General features: G+C 51.4%; 1 protein-coding gene and 1 long non-coding RNA gene across 2 annotated transcripts in view; one reads left to right on the forward strand and one right to left on the reverse strand.

Annotated features, from left to right (window-relative positions):
- SIM2 (SIM bHLH transcription factor 2) overlaps positions 1-15013 on the reverse strand; it is a 38911-nt gene extending 23898 nt beyond the window's left edge. The window contains exons 1-3 of the mRNA XM_080918970.1: positions 14267-15013; positions 6436-6518; positions 3753-3842 (exon numbers count right to left, since the gene is read on the reverse strand). Coding sequence (XP_080775096.1) covers positions 3753-3842; positions 6436-6518; positions 14267-14441 — 348 coding nt within the window. The 5' untranslated portion in view covers positions 14442-15013. The remainder of the gene's footprint in view (positions 1-3752; positions 3843-6435; positions 6519-14266) is intronic.
- A 117-nt stretch (positions 15014-15130) lies between these two features.
- On the forward strand, positions 15131-20489 carry LOC308422260. Its single transcript, XR_013975074.1, has 3 exons — positions 15131-15229; positions 17927-18270; positions 19838-20489. It is a non-coding gene; the product is annotated as an uncharacterized lncRNA (long non-coding RNA).
- The last annotated feature ends 2742 nt before the right edge of the window (positions 20490-23231 follow it).

Genomic DNA, 23231 nt, shown 5'->3' on the forward strand with positions numbered 1-23231 from the left:
GCTACCCCCATGCCTAACACTTTTATCTCTAGTGCTCTTGTTTAAGAACCAACTGTAAATAAATTTAATAACGTGAAATGTTTGGGGACTGGAGAGATGGCTCGGTGGTTAACAGCTGACGGCTCTTCCAGAGGTCCGAAGTTCAATTCCCAGCAACCACATGGTGGCTCACAACCATCTGTAATGGGATCTGATGCCCTCTTCTGGTGAGTCTGAAGACAGCTACAGTGTGCTCACATACATAAAATAAACAAATCTTAAAAAACAAAACAAAACAAAAGTTTGTCATATTGACCTCACAGCTGCCACTTACAGAAAAACTTCCAGGATGCAAAACATGGTTGTTTTCGGTTTTAGAGACAGTTTCTCAGTGTAGCCCTGGCAGTCCTGGACAAAGCTGGCCCAGAATTCAGAGTCTCCTGCCTCTGTCTGAGTGCTGGGATTAAAGGTGTGTCCCACTATAGCCCACCATGTAAGACATGTTTTTAAGAAGCAGTTAGCTTGGTATCCTATTCAATATTTCTCAGCATACACTGCAGATCTGCCTGGACTTCCCTCCCCTTTGTGGCTTTAATCATTTGCAAGAGATGGGTTGTGGGGGTTGTTGTTGCTTATTTAAACAGTTCACCAGGGATCCCCAAACATCAACAATGAGATCCCAGTAGTCATAGCAGCAGAGTTACTATGTCTTCAATGTTGCTGACTGGGGCTCACACAAGTAGGAATCAGGAAGAAACCAATTGTTCTACCCAGTTGGTTCAGCTCCACTCTGTTTAATCTGTCTTCAGGGGATGCAGAATCAGAAGGCATCCGCCTACAGCCATCTTGCAACATAGTAGCATGTGGTCCCTCTCCCCTTTCAAACGGGATGCTACCAGTTTTCATTCTGGGCATGATCAAAAGGAAACGTGATACACAGCTCGTGAGGTTGCCTAGCTTTCCTTCAGCGGAGTTAATCAGGAGCAGGACGAAGTTTGTCACCTAGCCCATGCTTTGCTCGTTATTAATTAGAGTGTTCATAATCAATCCATCCTATTTCCCACATGGAAAGAGAAAGATGACCAGGAGGCACTGCCTGGGACCAAGCCACCTACAGGAAGCAGTACAGGACCTGGGCTGAGCCACCACACTCCAAATAACCTGCCAGTCCCAGCAGGTACACACCAAACCTAGCCTGGGTTCAGATAAAGATGCTAATCAGTTCAATCCCTGCCTCAAGAGAGGGTTAGAGGCCTTACTTTATTATTTATATTATGGTTCAGGGTCATGAAATGCTTGTCTAATCAGACAATGAAAACTGTAAATTGCTTTGTTTCCACTGTTTGGAAGCTCAGATCTAGTTTTAATATTTAATAATAGTGACTCTATTTACTTTAAATGTTTGCTGATTGGTCAGCCTAAAAATGCATGAAATGTTTTGGAATATTTATGAGATGCTATTGCTGTGATTTTGCAGTGGTTTTGCAGATTACAGATGAAAGTGAAAAATCACCTGATCAAGGTCATTTGACCACAGGTCAAGTCTGGGTATAGCTAAAGAGTCCTGACTATAACCCTCTCTCTCCCCCTTCCTCCTCTCCCTTCTCTCTCCATCTCTCTCCCTTCTTTCTTTCTCTCTCCCTCCCTCCCTCTCTCCCTCCTCCCTTTCTCTCTTCCTCCTCCCTCTCTCTCTCACTCCCCCTCTCTTCCTCTCTCTCTTTCTCCCTCTCTCCCCCTCTCCCTCTCTCCCTCTCTCTTTTCCCCCTTCCTCTCTCCGTCCCTCTTTTCCCTCCCTCCTCCCCCTCCCCCTCTCTTCCTCCCTCCTTCCTCTTCTCCTTTTCTTCCTCTCTTTCCCTCTCTCCCTCCCTCCTTCCTCCCATTCCCTTCCTCCCTCTTCCTCCTCCCTCCCTCCTCCTTCTCCCTCTCTCCCTTTCTCTCCTTTCCCCCTCCCTCTCTTCCTCCCCCTCTCTCTCCTTCTCCCTCTCTCCCTCTCTTCCTTTCCCCCCTCCCTCTCTTTCTCCCTACCTCTCCCTCCCTTCTTCTTTCCTGTCTTGGGGATTAGTAAAGCTTACTGCTGTACCTCTGAGCTCTGCCCCCAGCCCTGCAGACCAGTAAGTCCCATGTTGTCAACAGTATTTCCAGTCTTACAAGTTTGTCAATCCTATGAGTCAAGTGGGTACAAGAGTTAAGCCTTAGCAAATTGTATTCAGAAGACCTGATCATATTTTAAGAATGAAGAGAGGAGGAGGAAGAGGGGAGGGGTGGAGGAACAGAGGGAGGAAGAAGAGAGGGAGAAGGGAGGGAGGGAGGAGGAGAAATTGGGAAAGGAGAAAGCCTCATGCTTGCTTACCTACAGAAGAAGCCCTTGGTGTCCCCCGGAGCCCATCCCCCCTTTTGGCACCAATTCTCACCTCTTCCACCATTGACCACACTGACAGCTCATGAGAGAGAAACGTTTACTTCCTACCTATATAAAAAACTGACTTCGCAAATGAGCTTCTAATGTTCCTATTTATAGCCACAGACAAATGTTCCTCTCAACCTTAGTCAGAGAAGCATCTCGGGAGGGTGGTGACTGCGCAGACTCATGGCTGCTCTAGAGTAGGTAACACTGACTTCCTAGCTCTCAACAGGACGTCTGTACCACCTCCTGTAAGGGTCACCATGGAAGGGGGAAGATGAAAGGCTGCAAACCATCTTCTGATGACATACAACTGCAACCAGGAGCTCACAGCAGCTGAGGTTGCCACTATAAAATGCCTTTGTGCGACCCTCACAGAATGGGCCTATCAGCCCAGGCTTCAGGCATGGGTGAGGGAGGGGCTAGGAGGCCCCGCCCTCCACTGCTGAGCTATTGGTTCTGACCACTGGGAGTCCCAGCCTTTACTTATCTAACTCCCCAAAGAGTCCGACAGGCTCCAGTGAGTAGGTTTAATCCAGCAGTCACACAGAAGCCTCCAGCTAAACCCACAAAAGAAAACAGGACAGACAGGAATGTGGGAAAGGCGTTAACAGTGATGTAGCACATAAGAGGCAGTGAGGGACGGAGCAGTCAGACATGTTAAATACACATGAAATCGGTCCGACAGCACGTCTCCCTCCCCCCATGTGACCAGGAGCCATGGGTGGAGTGAACAGGGGTGACCTTCCAGCCTCTCCCTGGCCAGATGTGCCTTTAGCCCCCTAGCAAACTCTGGGGACAGACAAGCTGAACCCAGCTCTTCTCCTAATGAATGACCCTGGAAAGGTTCTGAAGAAATCTGCAAACAGCAGTGAGCTGAATTTTATGGCTTTCTGCCACAGAGTATAAAATGCTTACTGAAGCAACCACCGAACTGGAAAAAAATCAGGAAAAATGACCCTGAATTCCACGGGAACAACCCATGAACCCACCCTGCCCCTTTATCCCCAGGGCATGTGCTACACAAAACCCAGGTTGGACGAGAGCTTGCCTCTCCATCCCCAGCAATGCCTGATACCACAGGCAGACGGTAAACATGGACAAAGTCCCCCCCACTTAGAAAAGCTCTTTTTGGTACCACATGACTAAGTGACAGATCAGGATGGACATCTGATTTTAAAAAGACTGTAAAAAGTGATCTCAGAAGGCGGCTGACCTCAGCTAAGACATTAACCTCAAAGGAAAAGGAAAAACAAAGGGTAAAATGTAAGGCAAGGAGGGGCTCCACAGGTATGGATTAGATCATTCATAAGAGCAGACATAAACAGGCTGTCGGCGCTGTTAACACTTGATATTTCAATGACCCACTTACCTGGGACAAACCTAAGTGGACAGAAGCAGTCTCGGATATATACATGATTTTGCCATCAGAGGCCACCACAAACACAAATCCATCTAGAGTCTGTAAAGAGAAAGAAGCCGGGTGAGACATTGCAGTTAGATACGGCAGAGGGGTCCATTACAATGAGAAGGACTGGGGACAGGGCAATTGCTTGGAGGGAGGGGGGTTTGCTTAGCAGGCCTGGGGTCCTGTACAAATACAAAACTGTGTATGTGCATATTTGTCACATAAGTAGCTAAAAGCCCAGGGCCATAAGGACTGCAGGTAACCAGGCTCTCAAATGCTTTCCACACACTTTTAAAACAATCTCACATCCACAGTACGACACCACGCAAAACATTTGGGAAGTCCTAACCGGCTCAGCCTGGACCACGGGGCTTTATTGTTTGGCCTTGTTTAGCACTTAGAATGACTCTGAATCCGGCATTCTATGGTTCTTAGGGGAACATCTACCGCTCTATGGGCTACTTAATGTGGGAATTGGCAGTGGCTTATACCACAAGGACCAATGCTTTATTTGCCACGGCTTTCTAGTTACCCCTAAGTACCGTCAGAATAATAAATTCCTACCATTGCCATTCCCTAGAAAATAAAACAAAATGTTCGATTATTCTACCAGACCGTGTCTACAGAATCAAGCATTTAGACTTTGAGAGAGATCAAATGACCTTTGCCAAAGTCAAGGAGGAAAAGAATAAGACTTCTGAAAATGCAACCGACCCCAATGAAATGCTGATTTCTGTCTGAGTTGCCTAACCTTCCAGAAATAACGAGAGATTGTAAAAACCGATCCAGACAAGAAAGAGAAAAACAGTGGCACCGTCAAGGAAAAACGGACTAAGTACTTTGTGAAAAGAAAAAACTATATTTACTCATTCATATTTTAGGATCAGGAACTTTAAAGGGGGCACAATAAAGTTGCCGAAACCTCCATACAACTCACAACTGTACACCCATAAAAATATCCCAAATTAATTTCTGGCTACGAATTCTATTTTTACAGCATGTAATTGAAACCAGATTACGGTTGAGTTTCTTTGGAGAACACTCCGTTAGAGGGGGAGATACAGTGTGAGGGGTCCCTAACCTGTCTACCGAAGTTTGCTACCAAAATTCTTTGCCATCTAACCTGTCATTAAAGTCACTTTTAAAGACGTTCTTCCACTTTTAACTCAACCATGTTTTATTTTTCCTAATGGAATCAGTGACATTTCAAATATGAAAAACAAAAATCAGTTTCCAGCGATTTTAATCTGAGTGCTAGACTCCAAATTCGTTTAAGAAATAACAAACGGATCTTTTACTGCATCTAAGGAAATGAGTGGAAATTTTAAAAGTTACAATTACTAATTGAAAGTTGCCCGACAGTAGTTTGAACAAACAAACACCCGTTCTCAAAGGAAGGGTTGAGTGTCACCACAGGAAGTGCCCCCTCACAGAAGACACACTACCCACCGGGTTCCTCCTTGCTACCTCAGGTCTTAGCTGTCCTTGACACGAATGTCACCATATGAAGGTGTTTGAAATATGCAAAAACAGCCCCGGCTCCTGTGGACTGAGCAGGCTCGGGGCTGCCACCCCACTCTTTACATTAGCTTCCGCTAAGGCTCCTAATACACCCCACCACCCCAGGAAGTGTAGTTCAAAGGCGACACTCAGGCTTTGTGGCAAAGCTGTTCAGAGATCTGGGGAACTGTGTTGTTTGCTGGACGCAGATTCTCTCGCCTAAGCCATTAGGGCTTTCCTCAAGCTTTTTTTTTTTTTTTTTTTTTTTTTTAAAGAAAACACAAAATAGTGGAAGAAAATGCAAAATAGCCACCACTGGGCATTTTTCGGTGGCAGAGACAAATGACAGGAATTCGGGGAATGAATCGCACCTTTGATGGGATTCTGAGGTGGGCATTTGAGCCGGAGGGATCCGGCGCTGTCCTCAGCCACCCCAGCCGCTGAAGTGGAAGCGGCGGGAGCCAGAGCTTCCCAGCTACAGCCGCGCCGTGGATGAAGTCGATAGTGATAGAGGCTGGGGGAGCTCAATGCCTGATGACACCCCATATTTGAGTTATTGATATGAGCCACAAAACTGGACCAATTCTTGTTGCAACCTGGTGGGTGTTATTTACAAAGGCTACGTCTTCAATTCCCCCCCCCACCCCAGCAGAAAAAAATGGGGAGCACTGGGTAGAGAGTGCAGCGAAGTGAAAAGGTTTTGAAAAGAAGCTGGTGTAGGGTGTGATTGGGGACCAAAGGAGAGTTAAGGATTCACTTCAGCTACCTCAACTCCTGTAAAGCTAGAGATCTGGGCTCTCTGCTTGCGCAATCAGTCCAGCTCTGTCTCCCCGACAGTGGCCGGTTTAGGTCCATCACCGAGCGAAGCAAAAGTGCCAAGGACTTAGTCCTGCTCAGGGCTTGTGTCCCTGGACTTGGGTGGTGCCGGCGGGGGGTGGATAGTGTTGGCCTGACTCTGAACTTTGGATTTCTAAGATTCATGCCTGGTTCCTGGTCTTTTCGAACCAGAGGCACCCCAGATCCCTGCGCCCCGGCACCCAGTCCCCTCGCCCCCAAATCTGAGGGGTTGGAGGCACGGCGGGGAAACGTTTCTCACATCTGCCACCGCAAGACACTGATGGAAAGAACATTTGTCCCGTGGCTCTACCTGCAGCAAATGGGATCCCAGTTCTTTGGCCACGCTGTCCAGAGGTCCTGTTCTGCTCGGCTGTCCCCACGCGTCTCCTAGACCTGGGACAAGGAAATAAAGCAAATAATTTAATCTAAGCACCCATAGGTCAGACACATGGAAATCTACCCACCTGGAGCTTGTGCGCCCTCATCTCCAATTTCTATCCGAAATCCCGGCCCCGCTGCGACCTTGCTGACCCCTGAATTACCACAGCAGGGGAGGTATAGCAGGTAATAAGCTAAGCTGGGGAGGCAAAGGCCAGGTTGGTCCAAAAGTGAGTTCAGATAACCAGGGCCACAGAGAAATCCTATCTCATAAAAGAACACACACACACACACACACACACACACATCATCATCATCATCACCACCACCACCAACAACAACAACAACAAAACAACAAAACCAAAAGACAAACTTCCGCCGGCCCCCAATTGCCCCCAATTCTGGGGGTCCCCCTTCCCGGTTGCATCCCAAGCCCGTTGGGCCCATTGCTCCCAGGGGTTGCTCATACGTTCGTGGTTCTGAAATTGCTGTTTTATTTGAAATGCCACAATGTAATCTAATCTGCTTTTAAAATTGGCCATCCTGGAAGCCAAACAGGGGTATCGATTTGACACGTAAATACTCCCCTGAGGATCTGCGCTGCCCTCTTTTCTGCTTTCCCTGAGCTCAGCCCTCAAAGATCACCAGGTCCTTCGACTGACCCTCTGTTTTCTGGGTGCCTATGGTTTCTCCTGGAATCGGGTCCTTTTCAACCTCAGAGTTTCAGGCTCACTTGGTTGGGTTTTCTGGGCACTTGTCTGTTCTCCCCATTCCCTCCACCTACAGGGGATCCTTTAACTGAGAGGTTTCCCCACCATCTCCCTTCCACCCCACAGTGCACATGGGGAAAGTGAGCTGGGGTTGGCTGCTGTGGTCAAGCAGAGGCTTTCCTCTGCCCCCTTCAGTGACCAGAGCCTCAGCTGGAGCTCTGAGCTCCAACACCAAAACCCATTCCCAGAATAGAGCCCATGGGTGCTTCCTCTGAGGAACTTCGGGCTAGCCAAAAATCTCTACTTGCTTGTGTGCCTTAAGTGTGGGGCCACAGGTCAGGGGCCTCTTGATAAGGCTGGACACTAAGCAGGAACCCTGCCAGCCTTAGCAAACCTTGTGGCTACATCTCTTGCTATGGAAGAGCTTTAAGTTTCCGAAGAGTCACTGCTGGCGTGTGGCCTCTCATCCTCCAAACTAGGAAATAGGAGATGGACTTGGAAGTTCAGTCCAGGCTTCCTGGAAACTTAAAGGAGGGGGTAATCTCTAATTTCTCCTGTTCTAGTCTTCTAGAGAGACTATATACACATATCCTCCAGTGCAGAGCACCGCCATAGCTGATTATCTCCGGTCAGACCCCTCTGCCTCACCTGTGAGCAAGGGTGGCTCTGTATCAGCTCCCCTCCAAGCACCCCACACTAATCCCCCCAGAGCACCTTTCACTTCGGGCCAGGTACTTGGTTTCGTGGAGAAGAAAGCTGGGGTATCAGATCTTCACCCCACTGCAACAGCCATGGGAAGAACCGGGAAGAACCCTGGAGGTTCCCAGGGAAGGATGAATTTAGAGATGTGTCCTGGTGAGTGTCTCTCTCCCCGGCCTTCCTGCCTCTGGGTGGTGCTCTGGAGAACCATCCCTTACTCTATACAGAGTTGCTTTACTTTCTCCTTCCCAGAAAAGTCTTCAGGGACTTTTTACATCTCTCTCGGAAGGATCTCCCCAGAAGCCTGCGCCCCACTTCCTGGAAAGGCCGTGGAAGAAGGTCTTGTCTCTGCAGCCGAGCAGCCCAGGACACATATTTCAAATACCTGGATGGTTTTGTACCTCGCTATTCTTTTCCTGTGAGTTCTTGAAAATGTGCCTCTTTTGGATCTGGCAGGAGGTGGCTGAGCTACACGGGACAATTCCTCCACCCCACCCCACCCCGCAGTCACATCATCTGTGCCAGCTGTTCCATTAGGAGCCTCGGTGGGAGAGGTCTTTTCATTCAGCCCGTAAAAGTATACTTTGGGCTGTACTTAGGGCTGGAATACAGTAAGGTTTGTCATGAAAGGAAAAAACCTTGGTACTGGGAAATGATAGCACGCCCCTGAACGCGGAGGCACCAGGTAAATGGCCCTTATTTACCAACCAAGGGATTTACGGATTTATTTTAAAAGTGAGGGTGTCCCAGAGTTCACAGTTGGTGATGGTCAGTTTCACTGGACCCTAAACCTGCTCCTCCCCAGGAAGGGAGCACAAGGCCCCACCTCACCTGCAGTTTCTCAGTCTTAAGATTGGGTTCCCCAACAACTGTCCTCTACAGGAGAAGCTGAGAGCCCCCAGGTAGAAGGCCAAGTTGCACGGAGACCCCAGGGACATTTCTGACATCACTGAGAAGGAAGCCAAGCACACGTGTCCATTTCTAGTGGCTTCCGCTAACACCCTGGGGCCAGCACTTGGCTCCAGATCGCCCACCATTCTGTGAAAGTTTAGCAGTTCACCTACATCAAGAAGCTAAATATGGCCCCTTCTCTCTTGGCCCCTTGGTCAGTTGGCCAACAAATGACCCATGAGCAACTATGAGGGTCTCATCCAGACTCTGGGGGGATGCAAACCAAACCACAAGCACTGAACCACAAAACAAGACACTAGGAACAGGATGGGAAAAGAGTTCCTTCGGGAGGCAGGCAACTCAGACACAAGGACCCTGGGTTTGCACACACCACTGTACCAACAAACAGGATCCTTCTGGCTAGGAAGAGGAGATGGGTCCTGATCAAATGAAAGCCTGGGCCCTGGTGAACACAGCGGGGTCCCACATCCTCTCTCTCACCCCTCAACACTGGGTATCAAAAGGTAGTGACAAAGGGGCTCTCTATAATAAAGGTCTTGTGGAAATTTAATGGAATTAATACCTCCCTCCTTCTGTGGAGGGGACTGACTGGCCCCCACCCTGTCAAAGAAGAAGGAGTTATAAAACCCAGCTTGGGAGCTGTCTCTCTACACCAGAGAGCTGGCCTCCCAACCCCCACCTCACCCCTGGTGTTTAAGACATCATCTCATAAATCTCAATCTCCAGGCCACCCCACGACCTCTAACCTCAGCTCTAAAACTCATCTTCTTGGGACTAAGTTAGGGAGAACCAAGGTGGGGAGGGCACTGGGATGAGAGCTTCTAAACCATCACTATATCTAAGGACCCCTGGTCCTCCCTTCTACGCTGCCAGCCTCCCCTCCCCCAAATCCCACTCATGTAGAGTGGGGAAGAGGGCATAATCCTAGAAAAGGCAACTTCAAGCTAGTTGCAGACCACTGAGACTGTCTAGATTGCAAATCAAGCCTGTCAGAATGGGTGGGGTGATGTTCTTCACATGGGTCTGCTACAGGAGTCATGTAATCCTGCACCCTCACAGTGTCTACTACATGGATCTGAACGCCACCACCACCACTCCCAGTCCTTACCCTGGATAGGGCTTGGTGGCCACTAGGGCTACCTACAGCCTCTGCAGGGTTATAAAGATCTGGCCCCCTGGCTTGTTCCCCTGAGGAGACCATGACAAGTCCCTCTTCTCCGGTGCACCAGGGCTCCTACCTTAGAGTCCTTGCTCTCTCCCAGGCCTGAAAAGACCTTTCCTGGCACCCACCCCCATTCAAATCAGCAGAGACGAAGGATGCCCCCAAGAAAGCCTCCTACTGGGTTGGTGGGACAAGGAAGGGGCTGACTTCTAGTTTTGGGTGTCCCCAAAACTATGTGTACAGGCTACAGTGTACACATTCCGACCCCAGAGTCAAAACCCCCTGAGATGGCCACCTCCAAGGCTGAATAAATACTTAGCCCTATTTTAAGTATGGGATATAGCCCCACCAGTGGTACCAGGGAGAAAGTTACCTGGTAGAGCCCAGATCCCATGGGAGAAGCCCCTTTTCTGCCAATTGTATTCTTACCCTCAGTTTCTTAGTCTGCAGTGCCAGGCTGTCTTTCCTGCTCCAAGGACAGGGACTGCACAGCAGGCAGGGGCTGCACCTACCTGGGAACTTCAGGCTCAAAGTGCAAATAAGGAAACGGTTGTAAAGACAGATGGACACATGCATAGGGGGAAAAAGTCCTCACTAAAGCCTTGAAATCAAATAATTTTGATCCCAGGAAGCATGACCCAAGTTCAGTGCCTGCTGGGTATTTTGAAAGAAGTGAGGTGTGTGTACAACTAAATTTAAACCCCAAAGAATCCACTTGTTGGTAAAATTTAGATCTTGAACACCATCTTCCCCAACCTCTGTGTGTGTGTGTGTGTGTGTGTGTGTGTGTGTGTGTGTGTGTTGCTTTCTCTTAAGTACACTGGGATGAGGCACCTTTGCCTTCTCCCCTTCCCACGTGAAGGAGGGAAAGGAGACTCCGGTCCTGACTCCAGCCCTGGGACAGTCTCTCCTGCAGGATTAATGTGCTTGGCCTATACTCACTAATGGAAAGCCCATTGGGGCTCTCTTGGAGGCGATGGATTGGTAAAATCTTCAGCAGGGAGGATGGCTCTGGCTCTTGCTGGTAAAAACCTAGCCACCTATATCTGCCCCATGTGTAAAAGTTCCTCCAGAGGCTCCGACTATGCCACCCTCCCCTCGATCACCCGCTGAAGTATGCCCCCCTCCCTACTGCTAGTCCTTGGTACAAAGCCAGCCTTGCTGAGCTGCTCCCTCGAACCCCTGTCTACCTCCCCTATCAGTTTAGCATTGGAAAGAAGACAAAAGAGGTAGAAGGGGGAGGGCCAGGTGTTTTTTGGGCACAACAACAAAGTGGTTTTTCCGTTTCTGTTGCAAGATTCCTCTCCTTTTTCTCGCTTGCACCCACAACACCACTATACAAATTCAACAGGGTCTGTTTTACAGAAGGCAGAACAGCCTTCGAGACCATCCCCTGGAAACTGGGGGCATTCCCCAAGCTTCAGGACACCTTGCTGCCTGGCACTTTCCAGTTCTCTTTCTCAGCTGGAGTACGGGCACCCATCCTTGCCTGCTGGACAGTTATCCTGGCAGCTAGAAGGCAGCTAGCCGGCTGCTTTTGGCCTCACATTCCCCTGTGAGGAAGGGCTCCTCTGGGGCAGTGGTTCTTCACTTGTGGGTCACGATTCATAACAGAATCAAAATTACAGTTAGAAAGTAGCAACGAAAATAATTTCACGGTTTGCGTAAAGATTGAAGCACAGAGACTCGCTGCTCCGAGCCATCCAGGACATTCGTTTTTCTTACTCCCAAAGTCCCAAGCTGCTCTTCTAGATTCTTCTTCACCCAGTAAACACCCTTGCTCAAGGCAGAATTGGGTTTGGCGGGTGGATTCTTGCTCAGAATCTTTTCTGTTTGAGTGGAAAAATGAATCTAAAGATCTTGCTTGTGTCCAGTACTGCCCTGGCCACCAAGCTCCCCGAGAGCCATGGTCTTGATTCAACTTCATGCAGCAGTCCTCCGCCAACCCTGGTTCCCCCAAAAACAGGTTAAATCAGTAGAAGAACTGCCTCTGGAGAAGGGAATACATTATTTTGCATAACAGAGATACTTCAAAAGACAAGGAATTTACCAGACTGTGTGGGAACGATGTCTCCACACAGAGTGAGTGGGCAAGCTAGTTCCTTACACTCTGGGCTACCCTTTCTCTGACTGCATTACTATGATGGCCTTGCTACAAAGGGGTGTCAGAGTGAGGGCATAAGCTTCCTTCCTTATGCTGGCCCCACAACTTTAGAGCCACTTTTAGAGCTAAATGGTACTAGACTGACCTTTTCAAGGAGCATCAACCTTTAGAGTTACCTTTTATGAAGTAGAGGTGCTCTCCCCCCTAAAAAATTGGGCAGCATCTGAGCAATGCACTTGCTCAAGGCAGCACCCACAGACAGAGCCCACTCCTGCAGGAACCCAGAAAGCAGCCAAGCACCTTCTTATGCACACCAGACCCAGAGCCTCTTTGAATGGCTACTGTGCTGTATACACAACAGGGTCCCGGCTCCACAGCAGTCTGCTGGCCAGCTCCCAAACAAGAATAGCTCAGTAAGTCCTTTACCCCCAGTCTGCCTCTGCCAGCTAATCTCTGGTTTGTTTGAACCAACTGACAACATACCATTTGCTCTTTTGATAATTTCTATTTTTAAAACCCAGTATGGCTGGACAAGGCAGGAGGCCTGATCTCCACGCCTATTTTGTAGCAAGCGGATACCAAGGCTCCTCGCAGAACATCAGCTAACACCACTCTTCCGGGTGGAAAGCAGACCAAGGAAAAGCTATAGAACCCAATTCGATTTTTTAAAAAACTTTTTACTGAAACGTCAGCCAGCAAGAAATCACCTCTGCTTCCCAGACCAAGGCGTTCTTAGGGCATCGATCCGGAACCAAGAACTTTCTGCACAAGGGGAGAGATCCAGAGGAAAGTTCCTTGGACCCCCGCTGGGTCCGTACGCTTTAGGGCCGCTGGGTGCGAGAGCGGAGCTCTCTAAGGCGGGCCTAGGAGGCTGAGGCCAAGCCGCTGCCTCTGGCCACCCTGGCTCCCGGCTCCCGGCTCCCCGGCGCCTACTCCCGGGCCCCTCCCGGACTGGAGGCTGCACCCGCGTTCAAGACAGCTGATTCTCATCACCGTGATGGAAGAAAATTCAGCTAAGACTCAGGCAAAGTAAAACCAAGCTTGTTGTAGGAGGCAGCGGCAGAGGGGGCTTACTAATTTTGGGTGCAGCACTAGTGGAGGAGCCCTGTGGCCAAGGGACACCTGTCGCCAGCGGAGCGACAACTCTCCAAATCCTTCTCTTCCTCCCGTGGCTGGCTTTCCAAGAGGCCTGCTCTGCACTAGCGGCCCTGGAGACAACAGGCCTGGGAGCCCGGTGCTTCCTGACAATGTCAGAATCCTCGCCCGGGCCACAGACCCGAGACCCACCCGATTCTCTGCGGTGCCTGACTCACCCGCTGGAGCGTGTCTACCCAGCAGGCCGCTATTTCCTACAAACCGGAGTCGGTGGGAAAGCTGAGGCCCGGTGACAATTGTTCGCTGTAGCTGTAGCTCTTTTAAATCCTGGCCCACCCGCCACTTTTGAAATAATTCCTCTCCTCTTAACTGCGGTTTCTTGTCTCCTGTCCGTATCACCGTTTCGCAGAGCAAACGGAAGCGAGCTGGAGAAACGAATCTGCTCACAAACGCTCCGGTCTGCAGCGGTGCACCGGCCTTGCTGTGCATCCAACCGCTTGAAGAGGGTAGAGCAGCGAGTCTTTTTCCACCAGCAGAGGGAAATGGGGAAGAAGAAAAAAAGCAAGGCAGAGGCGAGAGAGTAGGGGAAAAGGGAAAATATATAATGGAGAGAGAAGGAAAGAAGAAGAAGAAGAAGAAGAAGAAGAAGAAGAAGAAGAAGAAGAAGAAGAAGAAGAAGAAGAAGAAGAAGAAGAAGAAGAAGAAGAAGAAGAAGAGAAGGAAAGACAGACAGACAGACAGAGCAGCTTGGGCTGGTACGGAAGGAAGAAGAGAAAGGGAAGCCAGTGAGAGGAGGGGGCGAGAAAAGAAGGGGAAAGAACAACCGGAACGCGCTGGTCTACCCGTGCCAGCTTGGCAAACATCAACCCAGGGATAACGCTCGGTTTTCCCGACTCTGCCCAGAGCTTATTGGTGTTTAGATCGCCTGGCCCGGCGCAGTGTCCCTCTCCCTCGGCTTGGGCCCGGGCTGAAGCCCGGGCGCGGCCTCCCCAGCCAGGGCCACAGCCAGGAGGCCGCGCGAGCTTCTCCGCGCACTAAGCCGCCCCGCCGCCCAGCTCCGGACGCCCACCTGCAGCCTCACCTTCCGGGAAGACCGCGCGCATCTTCAGGTAGCTGGTGGTGAGTCGGATGATGGACGCTTTGTCCAGCTGCGACGTGATGGCCGAAGGCAGCGGGAGCAGCTTGGCCAGCTCGTAAAACTCGCCATTTTCCTTCTCCCTCCTGGTTTTGGCCGCATTTTTGGACTTCTCCTTCATCGCGCCTCGGCTCTGGGCATATTAGACCTCGCTGCGCTCCAGGCCCGCGGAGTCCCGCTTGGGCTGCGGCAGCCCGGATGGGGACAGGGACGCCAGGGGTCAGGTGAGTCGGTGAGGTGCGGGGGACAGGCCTGGAGCACCCAACGGCTTCTGCACCGGCGCCAGCCCTGAGTCCGTCGCAAACGCTGCGCAGCCCCTTCTCTTGCCTGAGGCTGGAGGATGGACTGTCCGGTGTGGACCTGCTTCCCGCTCGCTCTTCTCGACTCCAGAATCTCGGGTCTCGACCTTCCTGGGGCTGTGGTTGGCGGGCGAGCAGGCGGAGACCCTGTTTAGTCCTTAAAGGAGGGCTTGCACCCGCTGCGGCGAGGGCCCTGGGAAGGCAAGGGCGGCAGCGGCGGCGGCGGCCGCGGAGCCATGGGGCGGGAGCGGAGCGAGGTGGCAGTGGCTGGAGCCGAGCCTGAGCTCGGTGCGCTCTCCTGCCCTCCTCGGCGGTTCCGGCTTCCTTAGCCCGGGCGTCCGGAGCCCGCGATCGGTGGCGGGGCGCAGCAGCTCCGCGGTCCACGTGTGACCGAACTGCGTTTGTTTATGGCGGACCCGCCTTCGGGCGGAGCGCTGGGCCGCGCGGGGCCGCGGCGGGGGGGCGGGGGGGGAGTAGGGGGAGGGGCCGCGGCGGGGGTGGTGAGAGTCGCCTCCGACCCCCGCCGCGGCCCGGGAGTCGCCGGCGCGCGTCCGCGTTGCCACCTCCAGGGACTTGTCCCCCCGAGAGACCCGCGCGCTCCCCGGGTAAGGTAAGCCGGGGTGAGTGCTCGGGAAGCGTCGCGCCTACGGGCTCCGAACTGAGTGGCGGGACCAGGGATCGAGGACGTGCGGCCAGTGCGGCGACGAAGGAAGGAGGGAGGAAGGGCTGCCTTGGCCAGAAAAGGCGGCGCGAAAAGCTGGCCAAGTGCCGGGCCAGGGGGGCAATCCTGGTCCCACACTCGCACCTTTCTTGGGTGGCCGGTCCGCGGGTTTAAAGAGGTGGCTCGAGGAAAAGTCACCCCCCCACACACACACTCACCAGGACGCACGCATGCACCGAAGTGACCTTTTCGCCCCTCTTCTACAAACGGTGAAAAGAGACTGGCGCCTTCCGGAAAGAGCGAAAGGCCGTGGGCGCACAGGGTGGCCCGCACGGCACGCGAGGGCGCTGAGCCCAAGGGGCGCTAGGGAAACAGGGCAATCGACTGTGAGCCAGAGCTTCAGGGCGACCATTGTGAGCCACGGTCACCCGAGCGATGAAGCGACCCAGAGGTGGAGCAGAGGCAGTTGAAAAAGGGAGAGTAGGTCACCGGGTGCAAGCATTCTCCCGCTGAGCCGCACTAAATTAATTAATCTTGTGGTGTCTTCCCTGCTGCTGAGGCCGGGATGGGTGCGGGCGCTACAGTCCCCGCACCCCGGGGTGGCGGTTGCCCCGAGCCCTGAGGACTCCTCTTTGGAGCTCGCGTCTTCCGACGCAGGTCAGATGCCAACTTCCTAGGCATCTTGGACCCCAGACAGAAGCAGAGAGGTCTCAGGACAGTTCCTTCTGTAGCTGTGGTCTCCTGGCTCTCTTGGTGGCTGTTAAGTTGTGGGATGCAGGGAGTCTGACCTTGGGAGCTCGGTGCTGGACACGCGATTTCCACGTCCTGGCTACTACCTCACTTGACTCCCTCCAGCCCCCTCCCAAGGCCAGAGAAACTTGGTACCTGCAGACTTCCCTCACCCGCGCCGGGACAGCTGGGCCTCCTAGCCACTTGCGTGAAGCAGATTGTCCTGTCCTTTTGCTGGAGACACTATTTGAAAACCCGAAGTTTGAAGGCCTTTGAGGAGTTGTAGATTGCTGTGGGCTTCGCGCGGTGCGCAAACCTTGGCCCCTCACTCCGTTAATGAAGAAACAGAACGAAAGAAACTGGCACGCTGGGTGGTGCGAAGCCGCACCAGGCGGGAGCACGGAGGAGCTCACGCTTTGGAGCTGGGTTCTGTGTTTGCGGGATTTTCTGGGTCCTGCAGTAGTTAAGGTGCGCGTGCACTGTCCTGGCAGTTTGCGGGTGGCGCGGGTACCCAGTGTCCACATCTGCAGCCTTTGTCGGGAGTTCAGTGGCTACTTTGCCTTAGCCGCTCCGGGCTGCGGACCCACCCTGCCGCCACGGACCCGCTCTGGCGCGGCTTCGCAGGCCTCCGTGGATCGGATCGCGTTCCTGCACTCTGCAGCTACGGCAGGGTTTAACGCTTCTCCCACGCCCAGGATTCCCGACCCTCCATTATGAACTCCCGAGAATTCCTCCCTGGCTTGAAAGGGATTACCCAGATCATGGCTAAGTGGAGGCGGGAGAAACTCTGGTAGTAACAGGAACTGAAAGTTCTCAAACGAATTTCCCAGTTTGTAACAGGAAAGCGGATCTGAACCCTCGCGACTGTATTTTTTGCTGGTGCAGCCATTTCCGCATCCGAAAGACAGTTTTGGCTTTTGGAAGGAGATGGCAAACTCCTTGAAGTGGGTATGGGCCCAGCAGATGTCCAAACAGGCTCCACATAAGCCCCTCTCCAAACATAGGTTCACACCACACTTCGGGGCTATGGAACTAGGGTCCCAGAGCCACCGTCAAAAGTCCAAGTGTTTGGGCTGGTGTCTCAGTACTAGAAGATTTCCTGATAGAAAGGAGTTTAGCGTCTTTGTAGAATAGTGAAGAACCCCAGCCTGTAGTTGGGGCCCATCTAGAGATCTCCCTCGGAAGCTGGAGCACGGGGTCCTGAGGGCAAGACTCTTAGAGACAGTGTGAAGTTAGAAGTTCCTTTTGGGAAAGAGAAGGGAAGAGGAGGGGTGGGAAGCAGAGGTTGAGTGAGGACAGGGTCTCCTCACTGAACTTGTCTCCTTATTTCTGCAAGACCATGGGCGTGTGAGGCCCAGCCTGCCTGTTTGTCTCCAAGTGCTGACATCGAAGCTCCTTGGCCCCTTTTCACTCTTGTGTTGCCGACTGAGGTGACACATAGGGCCCTGAACAAGTTTTAGTTGATGCTGACGATAGTCTCTGACTCCAGGGCTGGAGAAAGGGTGTGCAGACCGGGGTTAAAGCTAAGCACCATCAGCACCAGCCTTGGGCCCAGGGGAAGAAGCAACTTTTCATTCACTGTCTGGAAGGAGCCTGCAGAGGGAGGTGTGAGGAAGGGACCCACTCACCCTACAGGTTAACTGCTGGCCAGGCACCCAGTTCTCAATCTGCTGCAGCCCAGCCTACCAGCCCCACCTTTTAGAAGTTTTCCATTAGGAAAACTAATCTGGATGAAATTTGGGCCCCAGGAAGAAAGGGGTGGGTCCAGGCTGTCTCACATCTGTTTGAATTTTCCGCTTCAGATGTTTGGGACTGTTTTCACCAAGCTGCACACCCTATGCCTACCTGAGGCCCATCCCCAAGCCGAAATCAACCTTCTGGTAGATCAAGGCCCTCACAGATGTTTCCTTCTCCCAGGATGGGCTCTTGGGAAGCTGATGCTGAAAATGGAGACCAGAGATCTAGCCACCACTGAGGTGTGTGTGCAGGGGACAGCCCTCCCGTTCCTGGCTGTCTTCAGTCTCTAAGAGCTTCAACCTCCTGAGCCATCAGAGGAAACCGGAAACCTTGAATCCTCAGAGATTGGAAACATTAATTTCTAAGCGGTTATCTTCACAGGCAATCAGTGGGATGTGTGCTCACTTCAGCAAGCCTCATTCTCACCCAGCTTCACAGATGTAACTGTTTCCTAACTGGAAGTCTTTCTGGTATGAGCTGCCCTGAAGAATTCTACCCTCTCCTGCACTCATTCAGGTCCCTGTGTAAGTTACACCGACTTCCCTTGGAGTCATTGTTATTCCAAGACAACTACAATGTTAACAAACACATTGTTTAAAATATAATTACAGGTAGCCAGAACCATTTCAGAATAATTTGTTCTGGCAGAAGTCAAGACCCTAACAGCCTGTCTGCCCCCCCCAACTGGAAGTTACTCCTCTGGACAGTGTTTGCTTTAGCTTGGGCCAGGCATTTAGCTGATCCCAGTAATATCTATCTTCTTATGGTGGGTCCAGGAATCAGGTTTCCAGAGTCTGAGATAGAGCACTATACCAGCACCCACACTGGCAGAGTCAGGACAGCAGCTCTTATTCTTGTGAGCCTCTCCTGAGATACCCCTAATCCCAGAGCTCCAGTATTGGGGTGCAGGGTGGTAAGAAAAGAGCAGTTCTAGAATTTGGTTGTTTAGGACAACTACGGATTAGAGACTCCAGAGGGCCACAGTTAGCCCTGTCTGCCTCTTCCCTTCTCTCAAGAAGGTGTATTGGGGTAACAGAAACTGCCACTAGGAACTTATTGTAAGGATTCTCAGAATTCCTGAGAGAGGACCAAAGGCTGGATGGGAGGTTGTGTAGACATGGATCCATTTAATTTTGTCTGGAGATGATGGGGTAGTCCTTTCCCCGCATGTTCTCTCTGTCTTCTAAATCTGACCTTGCTTTCTCCCTGGTCTCTGAGACAGCGGCTGAGGACTTACACATGTCCCTCCCCCTCCTGCCCCCTCCCCTCCTCTGGACACAGACAGTAGTGACCTCCTGGGGGTGTCACTCTAGCTGCCCAGGCTTCAAGCTCAGCCCTTTCAGCAAAAGAAGTCAGGTCTCAGAGAGTGGATGTCACCTGACCTGCCACGCCGGCTTGGTTTCTCCCAAAGGGCTCTCGGAGCAGCTTAAAGGAAACAGCCCCCTCAAAACCCCTGGTGGGGGGCAGGCAGCCCACCTGCTACTGGGCAAAGCCCTGCTTTCCTCTACAAACGATCCTTAGGGCTTTCAGGGAGGCCGAGATCACGTTTGAAAACCCCTAAGCAGGAGGAGGCTTAGTCGGCTGTGTTCTGAAATTCCTCAGTGGTTACATCAATTACACACCGCCTTGAAATCTGAAAACCGATTAGTTCATTTATGACGTTGCTGAAGCAGCCCTTCAAAAAAAACCCTCAACCCAAAAATCCTTTTTAAGAGCCAGAACAAAACCTACCCACCTGAGATAGATATTTCTGGACTTCAAAGAAAGCGTAGATATGATGCCCCCACCTCGCCCCCTAAGTAATAGATAGTAGCCCAGGCTATTGGGGTTGACTAAAGTACAGGGCCCGCACAGTATTTTATAGAGAGTAGCCCGTTTCGTTTAATTAACATACTATAAGCGGCCAGCGAGGAGTCTCTTCCTATTCTAAATAAATCTGGAATACACGGATTCGTTCAGAGTTTAAGGAACGTTTCCGGAGAGCAGGTTGGCAGGGCTGGTGTGTTACAGTCTGGGCGGCGGTGGCGGTCTGAACCCCGGCTCTCCCTGCCTTACTCAGATTTTTATTTTGTTTTTCTCTTTCTTTTCAAGGCCAACGTAAAAGGCGGGATTACTGAAGTGTGAATCTAAAACACTTTCAGCCTTCGTTCGAGGAGGGGTCCTTGCTCAGGACCCAAGGCCAACGGCGGCCAGAAGTTCTGCATCCTGGCCACTAACTAACGAAAGCTGGTCACAGATGTGGGCTCCGGCGCTGAGGGTCACATTGAGGCACGCAGGGGTTGGCTGGAGGGAGGGGCGGGGGTCAGGCTTGTACTCCGTGGGAGGATTCTCAATTAGGTGAAAGCGGCTCAGCACCTCTGGGCCCAGTGCGAGTTGGTGATGAGATTTCTGGCCTTTTCCCCCCTCGGGTCCTTAACAAACCTGGCGGCAACTTAGTCCACGACTCTCCTGAACCCAGAGGTTTGCTCAGTAAGCGTGACTGTCTTGCGCGTGTGGGAAGCGGCATGGGCGTGAGCCTCAGGCCCGCTCCGAAGCCCCTTCTACACGGGAGTCAGTGGCCTGTGACGGCTGGGACTCCGGTAGAGCGGCCTTGAGGGTGAGGATCTGTCTGGCAGCTACCGGAGGCTACCGGAGGCTATCTGAGTGTCTTATCCCTGCGCTGGCTGCCAGCTTTCCTGCCCGCGTCCTGGAGTTCCTACCGGAGCTGAAAAATCAACCTTTTTGGGTTAGACTCTGGGGTGGTTCCCGGCTAAGGAATAAAATTCAATGTGCCTCCGTCCAAATTGTCTCCAATTTTAAAATGAGGGGAGAGGGAGACAGAGATCTGTCTAGGTGCCAGAGCAAACACCTTGGAGCCTTCCGTCCGTACAGAGTGGAGCTAGTTTTCGTGTAAAACGAACCAAAGAAAGAAAGAAAGGAGAGAGAGAGAGAGAGAGAGAGAGAGAGAGAGAGAGAGAGAGAGAGAGAGAGAGAGAGAGAGAGAGAGAGAGAGAGTGTGTATAAAACTGACACGTCCTCGGAGAAAACATCCGTTAGCTGCAAACACTTGCGGTTTATGGAGCTTTTTGATCTCCAACTCCGAAGCGTCCCCCGCCCACTGCCCACTTGAGGACAAAAGCAAAACAGTTCGCTGCGGAATGGCGCTTCTTGCACCCCGCGGGTGTGCACAGGGACTCGCTTTTTTCCGGGCCTCAGGATTCTCCGTGCTTTCCCCTCAACCACGTTGGAATCAGGCGAGGTTCCGAGGCCTGTCACCCAGGCTGCAGGTCACTGTTCTTTTAGGGACAGGAGGCAGGTGCAAGGGCGCACAGTGGAACGGAACCGAGCACAGATGTAATTTCAGAGCTATTTCTTTTTGGAGACATTTCGTTTGTTAGGCCTTGCGCTGGGCGCAGGGTAACCAAGATAGCGGGTGCTAGAGGTGTTTACTGAGAGCCCCAGCTTCTCCTGTGGGCGTCAGGGCTTGCGTGGGGTGGGGAGCCGTGCAGGTGTCAGCATTCAGAGTCCGTAGGGTAGATCTGTAGGTAGGGTAGATCTGTACGGTGCCTGGACCAATCAGAAACTTCAAATACCTTTAAAACAATTTAAGCGTTGACTTGAAAGGTCACGTGCAGACCTGCTTCTATTACTGGATTATTGGGGGATTTGCCATTGTCACCTACACATAAATAATTTACAAAGTGTTTATTGATACCTACTTAAGGTAGTTGACCGGAAGAACCCACTCCCGCCCCGTTTAAGCAGCACCCTGGTTCCCATAGTAACAGCTGACTTGTTTATATTTCTGTTTATTCCCCCCCCCCCTCTGTTCCTCCCTCCCTTTCCCCTTCCCCTTCGGAGCCAATTCTGGCAATTGAAGGGTAGTAGATCTCTGAAGAGATTCACCTACAGAAAGTTCTGGAGTTCTAGACCAGTGACACCTTCTGGACCATAAAGATACCTCAGACATTGCTTGTTTTCTGCAGGCTGGAGAGAGAACCCAGGGCCCCCTATAAACTAACCGGTAGACCCTGCTTTTGAGATGCATGCCCGGCACATCTGGATATCTCTTGATGTTGGAGACCCATCAGTTCTGGGGCTCAGAAGATGAAGACTGTAAGTGGAGATCTCACATAAGCATTCTAATTTCTGAGCGACTTGCACTGGGACCTAAGGAGCAAGAAGCTGCCCATAGACTGCTTGAAAACTCAACCCACCCCCCTGCTCCCCTGGGAGGGTGACAGAAAGGCCACCATTTAAACACAAAGACAATTCCGAGCCACAAGAAACAATGCATCCAAATTAAGTTAGGAAATTTATCTGCAGAATAATCCTTGGACCAATGAGTTGCATCTCACTAGGTCAGCTGGTGGCCCTCACTCTCAGCCTTCCTTTGAAGGAATCAGGAGACAGGTGGCGTGTTGTGGCTTCTTCAGCGGAGGCTTACTGATGACTAAGGGTCTTTAGGAATCTCTGCTCCGAAGTTTTCTGTATCGGTCCTGGAAGCTGCTTCACTTGAGATGTTTTATGTGAGTGTTGCCAAGGGAACCTTGGGTAAAATTTTGCAGGAGTGTCTCTGAGAACATTATTCATAATTAAAAAAATGATTCATAGAAATCACCAGAAAAATTATAGCATGCCGTGTTCAAACACGTTGTGGAGCCATGTGGAATAAATAAAGCCGAGGTCTGGTTGGGTAATGCTGCCTCCCAGCCTTCCTCTGCCCGTGCCAAGAGGATCTGATACAGAGCCATACATTTCACAACAGCCTCTCTGACAGGAGCCAAAAGATTCTCTCTAGGCTTTATTAAATTAGTCAATGTATAGTCCAGGCTGGCCTTTCCTTTTCTGAGACAGAATCTCACTTAGCTTAAAATGCCCTCAAACTCTTGACCGCCTGACCCTTCGACTTCCACTTATGGTTAGGGGCTTCCTGCTGGGGACCCCAGGTTTGGGGTTGTAGCAAGCTTGTTTGTTTGCTAGGCTGTCTCTTCTGCTCACGTCTCATTCTTCAGAAGCCCCAAGAGGAGCTTACAATGTCAAACAGGAGCGTCGTTAATAGTAGTAGAATGGAGTTGGTGTTTTGCTTGTTGCTTTTTCAAGTCAGGGTTTCTCTGTGTGGCCCTGGTCAATCTGGAACTCACTGGAACTCACTCTGTAGATTAGGCTGGCCTTGAACTCAGAAATCTGCCTGCCTCTGCCTGAGATTAAAGAGCAAGTTTTTTTTTCCCCCCCAGTAAGACTGGGATTCACAAACAGTAAGTCAGAAGGGATTCATTGGAATGCTGGCCCAGGCTTTCAAATCAGCAATATGCAACTTTGGTGCCTAGGTGAAATGCCCCAAACCAAGCCTACTGACTCCAGTTTGCTTGGCAGAGTTACCAATCTCCATTTAAGGTCCACTCGCTTCCTTCTTTCTTACTTTCTTTTTCTGAGACAGTGTTTCTCTGTGTAGCCCTGGCTGTCCTGGAACTCACTCTGTGGACCAGAAATCTGTCTTCCTCTG

This window comes from Micromys minutus, assembly GCF_963924665.1.
Source record: "Micromys minutus genome assembly, chromosome: 7".
NCBI lineage: Eukaryota > Metazoa > Chordata > Mammalia > Rodentia > Muridae > Micromys > Micromys minutus.